This window comes from Tetrao urogallus, assembly GCF_951394365.1.
Source record: "Tetrao urogallus genome assembly, chromosome: 1".
NCBI lineage: Eukaryota > Metazoa > Chordata > Aves > Galliformes > Phasianidae > Tetrao > Tetrao urogallus.
Window position 1 is genome coordinate 127906463 of NC_136813.1, and position 13521 is coordinate 127919983.

Here is a 13521-nt window from a genome sequence, read left to right on the forward strand (position 1 = left end):
GTATTAATCTAATTAGTTGGGTTTTTTTTTGTTTTTGTGGGTTTTTTTACCCAAAGTAATTGCCTGTCAATAATCATTCTTTAAGTTTTATTTGCAAAAGCAGAAACAAAGGGATGTATAAGGAAACTTCATGGTTTTCATTCAGTTTCTTGATTTTTGTTTCATGAACTTCACCTAAAAACATACATCTTGTGAAAAAAATCTGTGACCATTGCTGCTTTACAACTAAGCTATTTTATCTCCTACACACAGAGCATATATACAGATATGATAGCCACAGTAGAATTTGGCTTACATAACATATGATACATCTGTCATTTTTTCTATGTGATATAAAGTTAAGAAAGATACCTGAGGAACGGCAAAGAGAAAAACTGAGTTATCATCTGTGGTTAGTATCAAATGTGTTACCTTATTCAGACTGTTAAAAATAAAAATAGAATATCTAATTTGTTGTAGAGTTCCATTACTTCTGTTGTTGTTGTTGTTAGTGAAAAGCAGTAAAGTGGTTGGTCCCGCATCCTGCACTGTAACACTGTAACCTACCCTAATAGAGAAGAACTATCTTGGCTGTGAGGAAAAAAATCAACCTCTCCCTTCTCTGACCCTATGGAAAAGAAGCCAGGCTGCCATGACAACCTTTGATCCAAACAGCCTTCCATGGTGCCATCCTGAAGAAACCTAGGGTTCAGTACAGCTGCTGTGCCAGACGCGGACAAAATACAGACCTCTTCACTATAAGAGAAAAAAATTACAATAGAGTGAATTCCTACTACTCAGTACTGCTTTCAAATAAAGCGATTAAACTAAAAAGTCTTGTACTTAAGTCTCTGTAAATTCAATATAGCTACTAATTTTACACATTCATTCAATTTTATCCATGAGACCACACACACAATCCTCTTTCAGTATTTAAATTATGTTATCAGTAAGCAAAGCAGGAATGAACAGAAAGACTAAAGAGCTTTGCCTAACGTTATAAAGAATACAGTACAGTACCACAAAGGTTACCCGGGTTTTTGACACTACAGTTAATGAAAAGAAATCCAGTCATCCAACAAAGGCAAAGAAATGTTTAAAAAATGAAAAAGCATAATTGTTTACCAAAGTGAACTGGAAGCTGACAGTGTCGTCAACTTACAGACAATTACTCTCAAAATGAAGTTACAATACAACGTGGACAACAAGATGCTTCTTGGAAGATAGTAAGAAGCAGAACTACCAACAACTACAATCATAGTACATACAGCACGTAAAATAACCAGCCACATTCCTGGTTTAGAAGAGTTAAAACTCTCAGAAATGCAAAGCATGATTCACAAAGCTTTTAGCATTTTTAAATTAGTTAAATATGAAATAAACCTATAATATTCAGTACTTAAAATACTACGATGAAAAAAAAATACAGAAAACATCTTTCCTACATTTTCTAGAATGATATATTTGCCTTCTTTATTTGTCATTTCTTTTTTCAGAATCATCTTCATACACCATATCTAGCAGAGCAATACTACAGACACAGCTTTGCTCTTTATGGAATAAATATTAATTGACAAGTAAGTACAGAAACTCAAACATTAAACTACACTAAGTTTCTAAAGGAAATGAATGTATGAAATCTTAAAATTGACTGCCTAACTGTACAGTTTTACCCAATACCTAAAGTTAAACAAGATTATATATTAATTCTGTAACAAGATGAATTGTAAGATATTTCTCCCCATCTCCAGACTTCTCACAGATTATTAAGGCATAAAATACACAAGATTAGCATTTCTTAGTGAAGAGGAATTCAGCAAGACACAGGAATTTTGGGCTGAGTAGGACACATGCCTGGGGGAGCTTACTGCTTTCTAAAACTGGACTTTCAGAAAGACTACTGCAGAGCTGCAGTTTAACACACTCGAAAACAATGACATGCACTTTTTTAAAAAGAAATGCAGTATATTTATACCTCAAGCATTCTTATGCATTAGGCAGCACATTTTCCTTTAACGTACATTTAATACATTCCTAGTAAAGAACTTGTGTCTCAAGTTTGATGTTTACCACTTAAGTACCAGTCCACCACTTTTACTTTAAGTACATTAGGTTTAGAAAACTTCAAAGAAATTAGTACTACTTCTACAAAATCAAACATTCAGGTCTGAATTTTTTTTTTTTTTTTTAAAGCAGTAATAAGAACAACAATGTCACTAGGAAATAAATGGAAACCCAGTGAAAGCCCAAACCAAAACCTATTAACAAAAAGGAAATCTGACAGACTGTTTAAATTTTTAAGCTCAATTCTGAAACTTAAGGAAATTACTTCAGCATGTTCTCCAAAGTAGACCTAGTAGAGAGTGGCAACAACTGTGTTGAAACAGTTCTCTGTCTGTAATCCATTGAAAAATAAATAAATTTTCTGTGGCATTTTGAAAAATCATGATTTACCAAATGCTAGTTGATTCACTGTAGCCCACTACAGCATGACAACCCAATGCCTTGGCATGGGATTTTATTTCTTGTCTGATTTCTGCCCACCACGCATCTCGTGTCTCTGGTTCATCTGAAAGACAAAGTACAAATCAGTTCACTATTCCGCACTATGCCAATATAAAGTTTCATGCAATTAATCTCACAGGCTGAAATTTTCATATTCAAGTGTTTTATCTGAGGACTTCCTATTTCCTAGCTGTCACACTACAAGTATTGAGCAAACATCAGCAGGGCTGTGTCATTAATGTTCCTGTTTATCACTCATGGAACTGGTTCTGACAAATTACTGCGTTCTTGTTGTGGTCTGTAAGACACCAAGTATTGGAGACACTATTTCAGTCTGTACCATCTTTAAGATCATGCTATCAGTTTCCAACAATTTAAGAATACCATCTAACTTGCAATAAAGCATCAAAGATCTTTTCTAACAAAAGAAAAACTACTACTAATAATGAAACAGTATTTAGAGTAATACATTGATATTTACCTCACATCTTTGAAATAACATGAATATTTTTTCTACTGTAAGCAGAAGTACTGTTAGCAGATTTTTAAAACCATTTGCACAAGACTGAATCACCAGTCAAACACAGTGCTCTGCAGTTCTTGGTTTACCACTTCTAACTTATAATAACAAACAGTACAAATTTTAAGCTACTTTTAAATTAACAGCATGAAGAAGAACAAGAAGTATGTTGACTACATACTTGACAACATATTTTTTGCTTCAGTATCCTGATGACTGTCCTGGTGACTGCGCTTTTTTTTTTTTTTTTCCTCCTTCCAAAATGGATTATTTATCTCATCATCTCTATTGCCTCTGGGGTGCATCCTAAATATTAAATATACTCTAACTCCTTACTCTAAGAAGTACATTAAAATGCAAAAGAAAAGTATTACTAGGATAAGTTCATGCAATTTATTTGAGTGTTTAGAAACAAATTTCTCAAAATTAAAGCTATCCCTGCAAACTTTTTATATATGAACTCAAAAACTACAGTTTAAAACTAAGGTTTATAAAGTGCTTCATCTTGAAAAATGGAAAACTATGTTGACTGTTGATACATAAAACAAGGGAGAAAACAAAACCAAACTGTAGGCACTCAGATACTACAAGAGGATCTGAACAGATAGATTCTCATAGAATTCCACTGGAATCAATTGCATTTGGCATGGATACAAGTTCTAGCCATCAGGATCTCGTTGCTAAGTCATAATATAAAATATTAAATCTGAGAACCATTGGGAGCCACTTTCGCACTTTTGTGCTATTAGGAATATTTATAAATATAGTGTATGATAATTCGATATCATACACTAAGTTCTCTGACAACGTGATGAACAAAAATGGAAGATGCAGATATACAGATATTTTGAAACCTACTGAAACAAAAACATCGTACAGCAAGATACATTCATCCATGATTTCACCTCAGCTTTCTTTTTTTTTAATTCAGAATTTGGCTTTCAGCTTTCTAAAATAAATCAATGATCATTTAGTAATAATTAAAAAGCAAGCACAAAGGTTTGTATTAATAAGTTAGTTATTCAACCATATCTATTTTAAGATGTTATTGCTTGTGTACTCATACTGTACTAACAGCAGGCTTGGGTGTGTAGAATCAAGGTCATCCAACATTTGCTTTAAGAAACATATGCTAATGACAACAAAAAACTACAGTGATCATGGAGAACCTTCCTAAGAACTGAGACAAAAAATATACACACCAAAACATAAAGCAGACTAAGGATTTTCATGAATTGTATCAATCACGCTACACTCCAGTTGAGTTTACCTTCAGCAGGTTTCAACACATTCCCAGTAAAATCTCTAGGCATTGCATTTTGCCGTTCCTCAGAATGAAACCAGCATTGAAACAGTTTTACTGGCAGGAAAAATCAAGTGCTCAAGACTCAGATGACTGTGGTACCTGCTATTAAATTCCCACACTTTTCAGCTTTCAAGAGCTGAGCAGAAGTAGCCCATCACATCACAGCACTGGACTTCCCAAGTTCACTGCTGATAACAGTGTTATCAACTTTTTGTTACACATCAAGCAACTTTTTATTGCATGTGTTCGGGTACAGAAATGCACAGGCTGTCCTCGCTGCCACCAGTTAACAGAAGCATTACTATGCAACCAGAGGAACTTTGGAAACACATTTTAAGGCAAAGACTACAATGTCAGACAAAACACATTAAGCTACAGGAAGATGTGAGACCACAAGCAAACCAATTAAATGTCATCACTAATTCTTCCTGGTAGAATGTAAATGGGTCTAAAGAGACATTTCTCCTTCTTCCATCCAATCACAGTCAAGAAGCTTGCTTATTAATGTGTTTCCCTCTATAAGAGAATGGTTTAACTAGGTAGAAAAAGTGGGAGCACTGACCACACAAGACAATTCTTGCTCAACCAGGCTTGATCACAGGCTGCAGGATGTAAGCACTGATGGAATAGCCAGTGACATTTTTGTGATTCACAGAAAAACCTGCAATGGAGATGTAACTGGACCACTGCAATCTTTTCCCAGACATAAAGACTTAGGCAAAGGAAAGTTAATTTTATTATTATCGTTAGTTTTCTCTTCACATCCTCAGGTACCACTTGGCAAATACTGCTAATGACCTCTCTGTGCAAATGAAATGATGTTGTAATGAAAGACTTGAAAGCAAGAAGTGAAGCAATGGGGGTGAACAAATGAGGCTCTGTGGGGTAAAGAACAAGATTACAAGCAAGAAAATGATAGTAAAAAGGAATGTGGACACAGGAAAAACTGAAACAGAATGAAATGTTGAATCAGAACAGACATGCTCAAAGGGAACAGAAATGGCTGAGAGAAGTGACGGGTCCCAACCTCTACTACAAACACGTAACTTTCCTCAACAGGAAATTTAGCTTTTAAATCAAAGTTAAGAGCAAGTTTTTAAGAGAGTTAACACAATTTTCTTACCCAGTCTATCTACAAGAATGCCTTATCATAATGAAAAGTGCATATTTTGTGAGGTTGCTCAACACTATGTCTTGCTCAAGCAACATTTAACTCTTTACTCTAAGCATCTGTAATTACTGTGGTAATGTAATGCATGATTTTCATTCTTATTAAAGATAAGAACCATTTTCCAGTCATTGTCTTCACTGCTCACAGGATCAGGCTCAATATCTTTCAAAAAAATAAAAATAAAAATAAAAAAATCCAACAAATTCTCATTGTGAAAGTTCAAAAAGGTCATGCATAAACATCTCCTTGTAAGTAGAAGACCCAGCCTCCTTTAAGACATTCAACTGAGTCGCTATATTTTCCCTTCCAGAAAGGGAATAATAAGGATCAGTATATTAATACTGTACATTCACACACAATTTACATAAACTTACCTTTGCATATAAAAATACAAAATGATTGTCTACAGTTAAGATCAAACACTATGACATTGCAGTAATAAATTGATACAGAACACTGAATGCAGTGCAATGTGTAGCATTCAAATTCTTCTGACAAATATTTTCACAAGCAGCCTTGTTTGACACAAGCCACACAATTTCACATGGGGATGCCATTGTAGCATTTACAAGTTTAGTAAAGCTAAGGATTTACATAAACAATTAGAGGAGTTAGGGAAGCAGGATGGCATGTGTCCAGCACACTCCGTATGAGTGTCTGTTGTTGTTTTTCACTAAGGCAAAAGCTTAAGAACTAAGGGTTTGCAAAGCAGATTCAGCAGACAGTAGCCAGAAACGGTGGGTATTTTGGCGCATGCTTGGATCAGGTGACAGTACAGACTGAAAACTATGGCAGCTCACTGAAATGGTTACAGAAAGTAATGGCCCTGGATTCTAGGTGGAAGCAAAAAGGCAAGCATACATAGCACTCAATCACAAGCTTTTCTAGCAAATCCATCAACTAGTTTATAGCAAGGTTTATCTAAACTCCAAACAAGGAAGTCTGCAAAAATTACACTGCTATTACATACTCTTTATTGGAAATCACAGACTGAATATTAACCTGCTTTCATTAATGTTTCAAAACTGGCATGATATTTATAACGAAATAGAAGCAAAGCATACTGTTTCAAGAGTTGAAGACTTGAGAAACAATGCTGCAAACAAGAACAGCTTTCTATAAAAATCGTGCCAACTCAAACCCTCTCCAGTTAAAATTTTTCCAAAATTATTTAACAGCTTCAGTAACTACAAACATTGCCTTTATTTGGTGCCCCAATTGTTTTTTTCGTTCATAAACCACCCATTTCTTTCATTCAAAGTATAGGATTGATTTCTTTCACCTGGATAACACTTAACACTGTAGATGTTTTTTATTCACAAGAAGCAACATCTTTCCAGTTATCTGTTAAGAGGCTGTCTTCAAGGCCTTTCAAGAATCAGCACTAGGCTAGGTCCCCTATAAATCTTTGAAACAAGAGTTAGGTACACAAGAGTTACTGCATTAAAGTTGAATTCTAAAAAAGACATCCTGAGAAAAGCTCTTAAGTAGGAGCTGTATGGCTCATTTCAATGTATCATAATACTTCATATTGAAATTTAGTGAATATTTACATTTACAATGCAGCATTCCAAATGACAAGGACAATCACACTGGGAGTTGTGTCAACCTACAAATGATTCTTTGTCCTGGCACCTCAAAAAATAGCAACGAAGACAGCAAATTTAAACTCTGAATCTTTCACTAGGTAGAGTCATAATCCACACTTTTCTGAGGCGGCCTCCATCATAACAACCTCACAGTAGCAGAACAGGCACAGCTACTGCACTTTCATACTGCAAACAGAGTTTCCTTATCCTCTTATTCTCAAATCTTCTCTATTACAACCTATTAATAAGCTTATACTGAGGACGGAGGAGAGGGGAAGTTGCTTGCTTTGTTTTCTGGGTGTGAGATTAGGTGTTTTGGGGGGCGGTCCTTTTCCTTTAAGAAATATCTTTGTCAGGTTTACAAGCATCCTTCCCTGGAGTTTCACCTACAAGTCTAATTTGATGCTCTCTGGCTACCCCATAAATTAATGTATTTCCCATAACCTTTCTAAATGATTTAACAGTGAACAGAAAGTTTCTTGCCTGTGTATCCTAAACATAAAACAAATGACTAACCCTGCAACAGATGAAAACTAATCTGAAACATTCCCAAGATTCTCAATGCTTTTTTTCTCTCCTCTTTAAACTGTTCTCTATGTTTATCTTTGAGACAAAGTTGGGAAAATGAAAGCTTTTTTTTATAATTCAGAAACCAAAGAAAATAGATTATTGGGATTTATCATACAAAAACTAAGATGCAAAAAAGCAGTGCATACATATCACCAAAGAGAAATGGTAGACTTACTCCTACAAAATTTAAAACTACAGATAAACCACCCAGGCTAAAGAACAGTACTGTGTCAGTGATTCCCTGGCACACGAAATGAGGTCAGAAAGCGTGTACTTTATTTCTCAAGCCCAACTGCCGAATGAGAAAAAACACAGCTGCTGATGTTGAAGGAATTCTTCAATTACTTAAGATGCAGCACCTAGGATTAAAACTGCAACCAGCCTTCACACATTTGTAGGATAAGGTATTTCGGCTGGCTGACTGAACACAAAATTACTCCTTTGCAGGCCTACTCTTCTTCTATTGAGTTAGTCAGGACAAGAGACTCACTCTGCAAGTGCATGGTCACCACAAGACCACAGGACCACATGGCAGAAACAGTGCAGAAAAGCAGACTGCTCCTTCCAGTAGCAGCACACTACTGAGATGCGTTAGATTTAACGAAGATACACTTTCAGATGGGAAGAAGCAAAGTTTCCCTCAGCAACATTCCCACCACAACTCCTGAATATTCTTAATTGCAAATATTCCACTGAAAACCCTGTATCACTGCTGGAAGACCAGAGAATACTGATTTTTCTCATAAAAAAGAAAAAAGAAAAAAAAAAAAAAAAAAAGCAGTTGCTCTAACTATAAAACAGAACTAAAAGTCTCAGTTAGTTGGAGCACCTCCTGTAAGATGAAAGGCTGATAGATCCGGAACTGTTCAGCTTAGAGAAGACTGAGGGGGGAATCTCATCACTGTTCATAAATATCTGAAGTGTAGGAGTCAAATAAATGGGATCAGGCTCTTTTCAGTGGTGCTGTGACAGGTTAGGGGGAACAGACAGAAACTGAAATACAAGAAGTTCCATACAAGGAATGAATAAGGAAAACTTTACTGTGGAGAGAGACAGAGCGCAGGAACAGAATGCCTGGAGAGGTGGTGTAATCTCCTTCTCTGGAGATATTCAAGACCCACCTGGATGTTTTCCTGTGTAGTCTACCACAGGGATCTTGTTTTATCAAAGGGATTGGACTCTATGATTTACACAGCTCCCTTTCAACCATTACTGTGTGATTTTGAAACTTCTGTTTCTTTGATACAGGTGAATGTGTTTGTAATTTAGGAAGGAACATCTGTATGGAATTACACTTCCATACAGAAATTCTAAAGCAGATTGAGGCATTTTAACTGTTTCATCCCTAAAAGACAACTATAGGAATCCTAACTCAGAAGTCTGCCTTTTGGAATCGCACTTTACCTTCCCATCAGCTAACTAACTCTCTTACATTTGTAAACAAACTTACATTCTTGACATTCCCAGCCTTGAAACGTTCCTAATTTGTTCCTAACCTCAAACAAATAATCCATGGAACACTTTAAACTTTCAGATACCTGAAGATTAGCATCTCCTAAATCTTAGACTGACATAAACAAAAAACAAATATTTTGTAATGTTCATTGTGTGACCTACATGAATTCAATTTTGTATATCTAAACAAAACATTTCAGATGAAAAAAAAAATCAGTAATTGGAATTTTACCCTAAAAAAGGCCAAGTCTCCATTGTTCTGCACTTTGTTTACTAGTCACACATCGCAAACTATGTGACTGATCTTCAGGACAAACAAGCAAGAATTACTTGGACAGATCACTGCATAATTAATCCTTTTCTTTACACATCGTCTTTGAGGGAAGAATTTTCCATACTGGTTCAAACAAATCTGCTGAAAAATACTATCAGCATGAACTGCAGGGCTGTAAAGTTTAGACCCTGTAACTCTTCCTTTTAATGGTAGGTGAAGGTCTTATATGCTCTATGCATGCTGCAAAAGACTATCATTTTTCTTTTTTTCTTTTCTTTTTTCTTTTTTTTTTTTTTTTTTTGAAGTTATCACACCATCAAACTGGCAGCAGTAATTGGGTTTATAGAAAAGGGAAATATCATGTAATACAACTAAAAAAAACTCAAATCAAATAGTAACACATTTGAAGTCTAAAAAATAATACTGGTTTTGTATGTACATATTAAAAATTAAACCTAAAATTAAACTATTATTAAGATAACTCTTAAAACGAAGGTTTAGTCCTCAGCATACATCCCTAGCACTGTCAGTTTCAAAAATGCTGTTCAGGCATAATAAAATGTTAAACACCATAACTAAATAGTCTCTGGAAAATTAAGTGTGTCACACCTAATTGTGTCACTAGCTTTTAATTATCATCTCAATCAGTCATTCATTCTCTAACACTGACATCCTTACAGCTGTGCTCAAGGTTCCTGTAGTAACAAATCAACTGGGACTAAGTACCATACAGGAATGTTTTAATGGATCCTGTTACAGTAACAGGGACAGTCCACTGCTTTGATGAGGTGCTAGCTAGTAAAGATACTCGTCATTTTCAACTTCTACCTGTTGCTTTCTCGTTTATGCACAGTAAGTGCAACTGATTTTAAAACAAGCAATCTTCAAAGGACATCTTGAAATGATGGGACTGTCAGTCAAAACTGGAGCAAAGTAATAAACAAAGCACATTTTTAAAAACCGCTCAGTGTAAATGTAATAACTAGTATAAAAAAATGAACTATGTATATGTTTTAAAGTCTTAAGTCCAAATACCTGGAAACTTAAAGTATGCAAGAATGTTATTTTATCTAATACAGTCATTGAAAGAACCACACAGAACTTCAAAGAAAGTAAGAGATTAATCTCTCAACAAACACAGATGTTCACAGACAAGACTACCACTTTCTGGCTGACTGCTATGCAGACAAATTCCCTCACTACACAACTGCAGAAATTATCTGGCAGAAATTCATACAGCCTCTGCATTTCCTATTCACTGTTTACACTCCTCATGCTTTGTCTGTTGTATACACAGATCCACAGATCTTCCACAGCCTGTGCTCACATACCTTCACAACCACATGTTTCTGTTTTTGCTAGTCACACTAGCAGAAGAACCCTCTCTAAACTTCTGGATTCACGGAGTCTTTCCTACAGGACTTCAACAAGACTGCATGGAGACAAAACAACTCAAAAGTTACAAAAAACACTGAAAATATATCTGCAGAAGATCAAAGACAGATTTTGCTGTCTAGCAGAACTACAAAGTTAATGAGGAAAAAAAAAAAACAACTATTGCTTTTTTCGATGAGAAACGTGGTGCACTGAAGAACTTTGTATTCAAACCAAAAAAGAAGAGCTCTCATGCTAATTCAGCTCAAAAAATGGATCTTATCCATTAACATTTACCCACTGCAGTTCCTATTACCTTGCTAAGGTCAGCTAGAACTTGTATAATCTGCAAATTACATTCTAGTTTCCTATAACTCTGTCAATGTTTTACAAATACATGTTTTTCTGTTGTTTTGTAGTATTTTGGAAGCTGTCATTTCAACTAACTTTGTTCCAGTTTTCTTCTAATATACCCTGGACAAAGTAAGAAACCATACAACTACATCTTTCCAATCGCAGAGTGGCACAGCATAAGGCTGACCAAAACTCATCACGAAACATGAAGCAAAACCATGACATCAGGATAACTGTTTTAGTTGAACCTCATATTTTGAAATTAGGACAAGTGATCTGCAACAACTTTCAAGATTACCATTCGCTCTCTCTCACGTTCTACCAGCTCAAACTGTAGTGGTGAAATAAGCAATAGCTGCATTGAAGCATCTGTGCAGCAAAAAGTCAATGCTGACTCCCACGTCAAACCAAATTTCAGAGAGAAACTAAAACTAACTAAATAGCAGTACTTAGTATTGGAGCAAAGATTTCTAAAACAAAGACTTTAAATGTAAAATTTGTTAATATATGAATCTTTAAAAGAATACCTGAATAGTCACTGACAATGATGAACCTTTGTTCAATTACACAGACGTCTGCTCAAAACTCACTAAATAAAAAAATCACACACAGTTCCAAAGGAAATTATTTCCTTAAGAAATGAGTGCATCTGCTTCAAAAGAGACTATTCAAAAATTAATCACATTAGTCATAAGAACCATTTGAAAATACTCACTCCTCTGAAATAAACATTTCAGAGCAAAGAAGCAGAATAAAATATTACTGAAAAACATCATAATTTAATACACATATTAATAAAGAACAAAAAGTTAAAGATTCATTCAGACACCATGTAGCTTTTATTCATTCTCCCCCATTCAGAAAACACCCTGACAACTGCTGTACCATTATTCTATCAATACACACTGATGTGTTGCAAGTCAATCCGGAAATTCTTCAAGAAAAACCTAGAGGTCAACCTTAAAATTTAGTTGTCTTTTCTTTTTTTTTTTTTTTTTTAAAGATCTGAACTTTAGACTGTAATGAGAACATTCTGATGTTTCCTACTGCATTTTTTTCAAGTACACCACATAACCACTCCAGATAGCAGTAAGAAATGTAATTTGCACATCCACTGTATGTTCGTATTTCCATGACAGAATAGCATTCAGTTTTAGAATCAAAACATTTTCAGGCTTTCCTCTTGCCTTTTCTCACGTAAGAAACAAGCATTCTGGAAAATTTCACACTCCAATAACAAGTCAGGAATATCACACAAGGATCTCAGAAGAGCCCTGGGAATTATATTAACAATCTTTTTTCCTTTCACATTTCTGACTACTGGAGCTAACGAAGCACTATTAGAGCAGCTCCCTGAAGCAGGAGGTTAAAAATGTGATTACTTGAATATATTGGATACTTTAGTCTATGAAATGACTGTATGTGAAAGTGGTGTCTACTGAAAAAGTTTCTTTTACTTGCTTAGGAACCTTTCTTCTCTGTATTGAACCTTAAGGAAAAACTACCAAAGATCCAGCCTGCTGGACCTAGGACTTCTTTTACACTTTTATATTTATAATACATCTTTAACATCCTCTTATAGGATGCCACAGAAATGGCATCCAGTAGTGCCCTTGTTTCGACAAATCTGTGCTCTTCCCCTCTACATTTATACTGCAGATTCATCTTGACCACAGCTTATTCCTAACTTTGCAAATGTGTAACAATTATGTCAGTAACTATACACAATTTGTAGTTTAAGAAATTTATTTTTCCTTCATCAAATTCAAATAATTCCTTACTTCCACATTTGATTTTCAGGCATGCTCAAATCTCTGCATCTTTTCATCAAATGTTGCCGCATCTTACACATTAAACAACCTCCTGACCACTAGCAAAGAAAGAAAAGGAATTTCTTTCCATATCCTTACGAAGCCTGAACAGTTTCTAAAAGGAAAATAATTTTAGGCTACTTATGGTTGTGATTACATCCTTGCTAACAGGAATGTAATGTAAATGCACAGTACTCTTTCCCTTAACCTTTAAAAGCCTCTTCTCTCCTTCAGGCCAAGCATTAAGAGACTTGGCAAGAAACGTCTAGAAGAGGGAGATAAACAGAAATTTTAGATTTCTCAATAGTAGCAGATTTACACAACACCATCATTATTTCAGTCTAAGACAGAGTTAAAGTATATCATCTGGACTCTACTACAAAATCTACTGCCTGCTGCACATCACACCTAACACCTGATGCACTGTATTCCTTAGCTCTTCTTGTTCAGCAGCATCCCTGGCAATGAAAAACCAACAAATGTGAATACAACTCGCACAGTCCCTGACCAATAAGACAAATCAAGAGTGAGAGAGCTGCTGACACGTGTCAAGGCTAAAGAAATATAGACAGTTCTGGCTCACAGGAAACTATTAACTCTAAAATTAGTGCTT

The 13521-nt window shown here is 35.3% G+C and overlaps 1 protein-coding gene across 1 annotated transcript in view; it reads right to left on the reverse strand.

Moving 5' to 3' along the window:
* Positions 1-13521, reverse strand: part of C2CD5 (C2 calcium dependent domain containing 5) — a gene marked incomplete at both ends in the record, with an annotated part of 64075 nt that overhangs the window by 22074 nt on the left and 28480 nt on the right. The window contains 2 exons of the mRNA XM_079537765.1: positions 547-735; positions 2434-2548. Of these exons, the coding sequence (XP_079393891.1) occupies positions 547-735; positions 2434-2548 (304 nt within the window). The remainder of the gene's footprint in view (positions 1-546; positions 736-2433; positions 2549-13521) is intronic.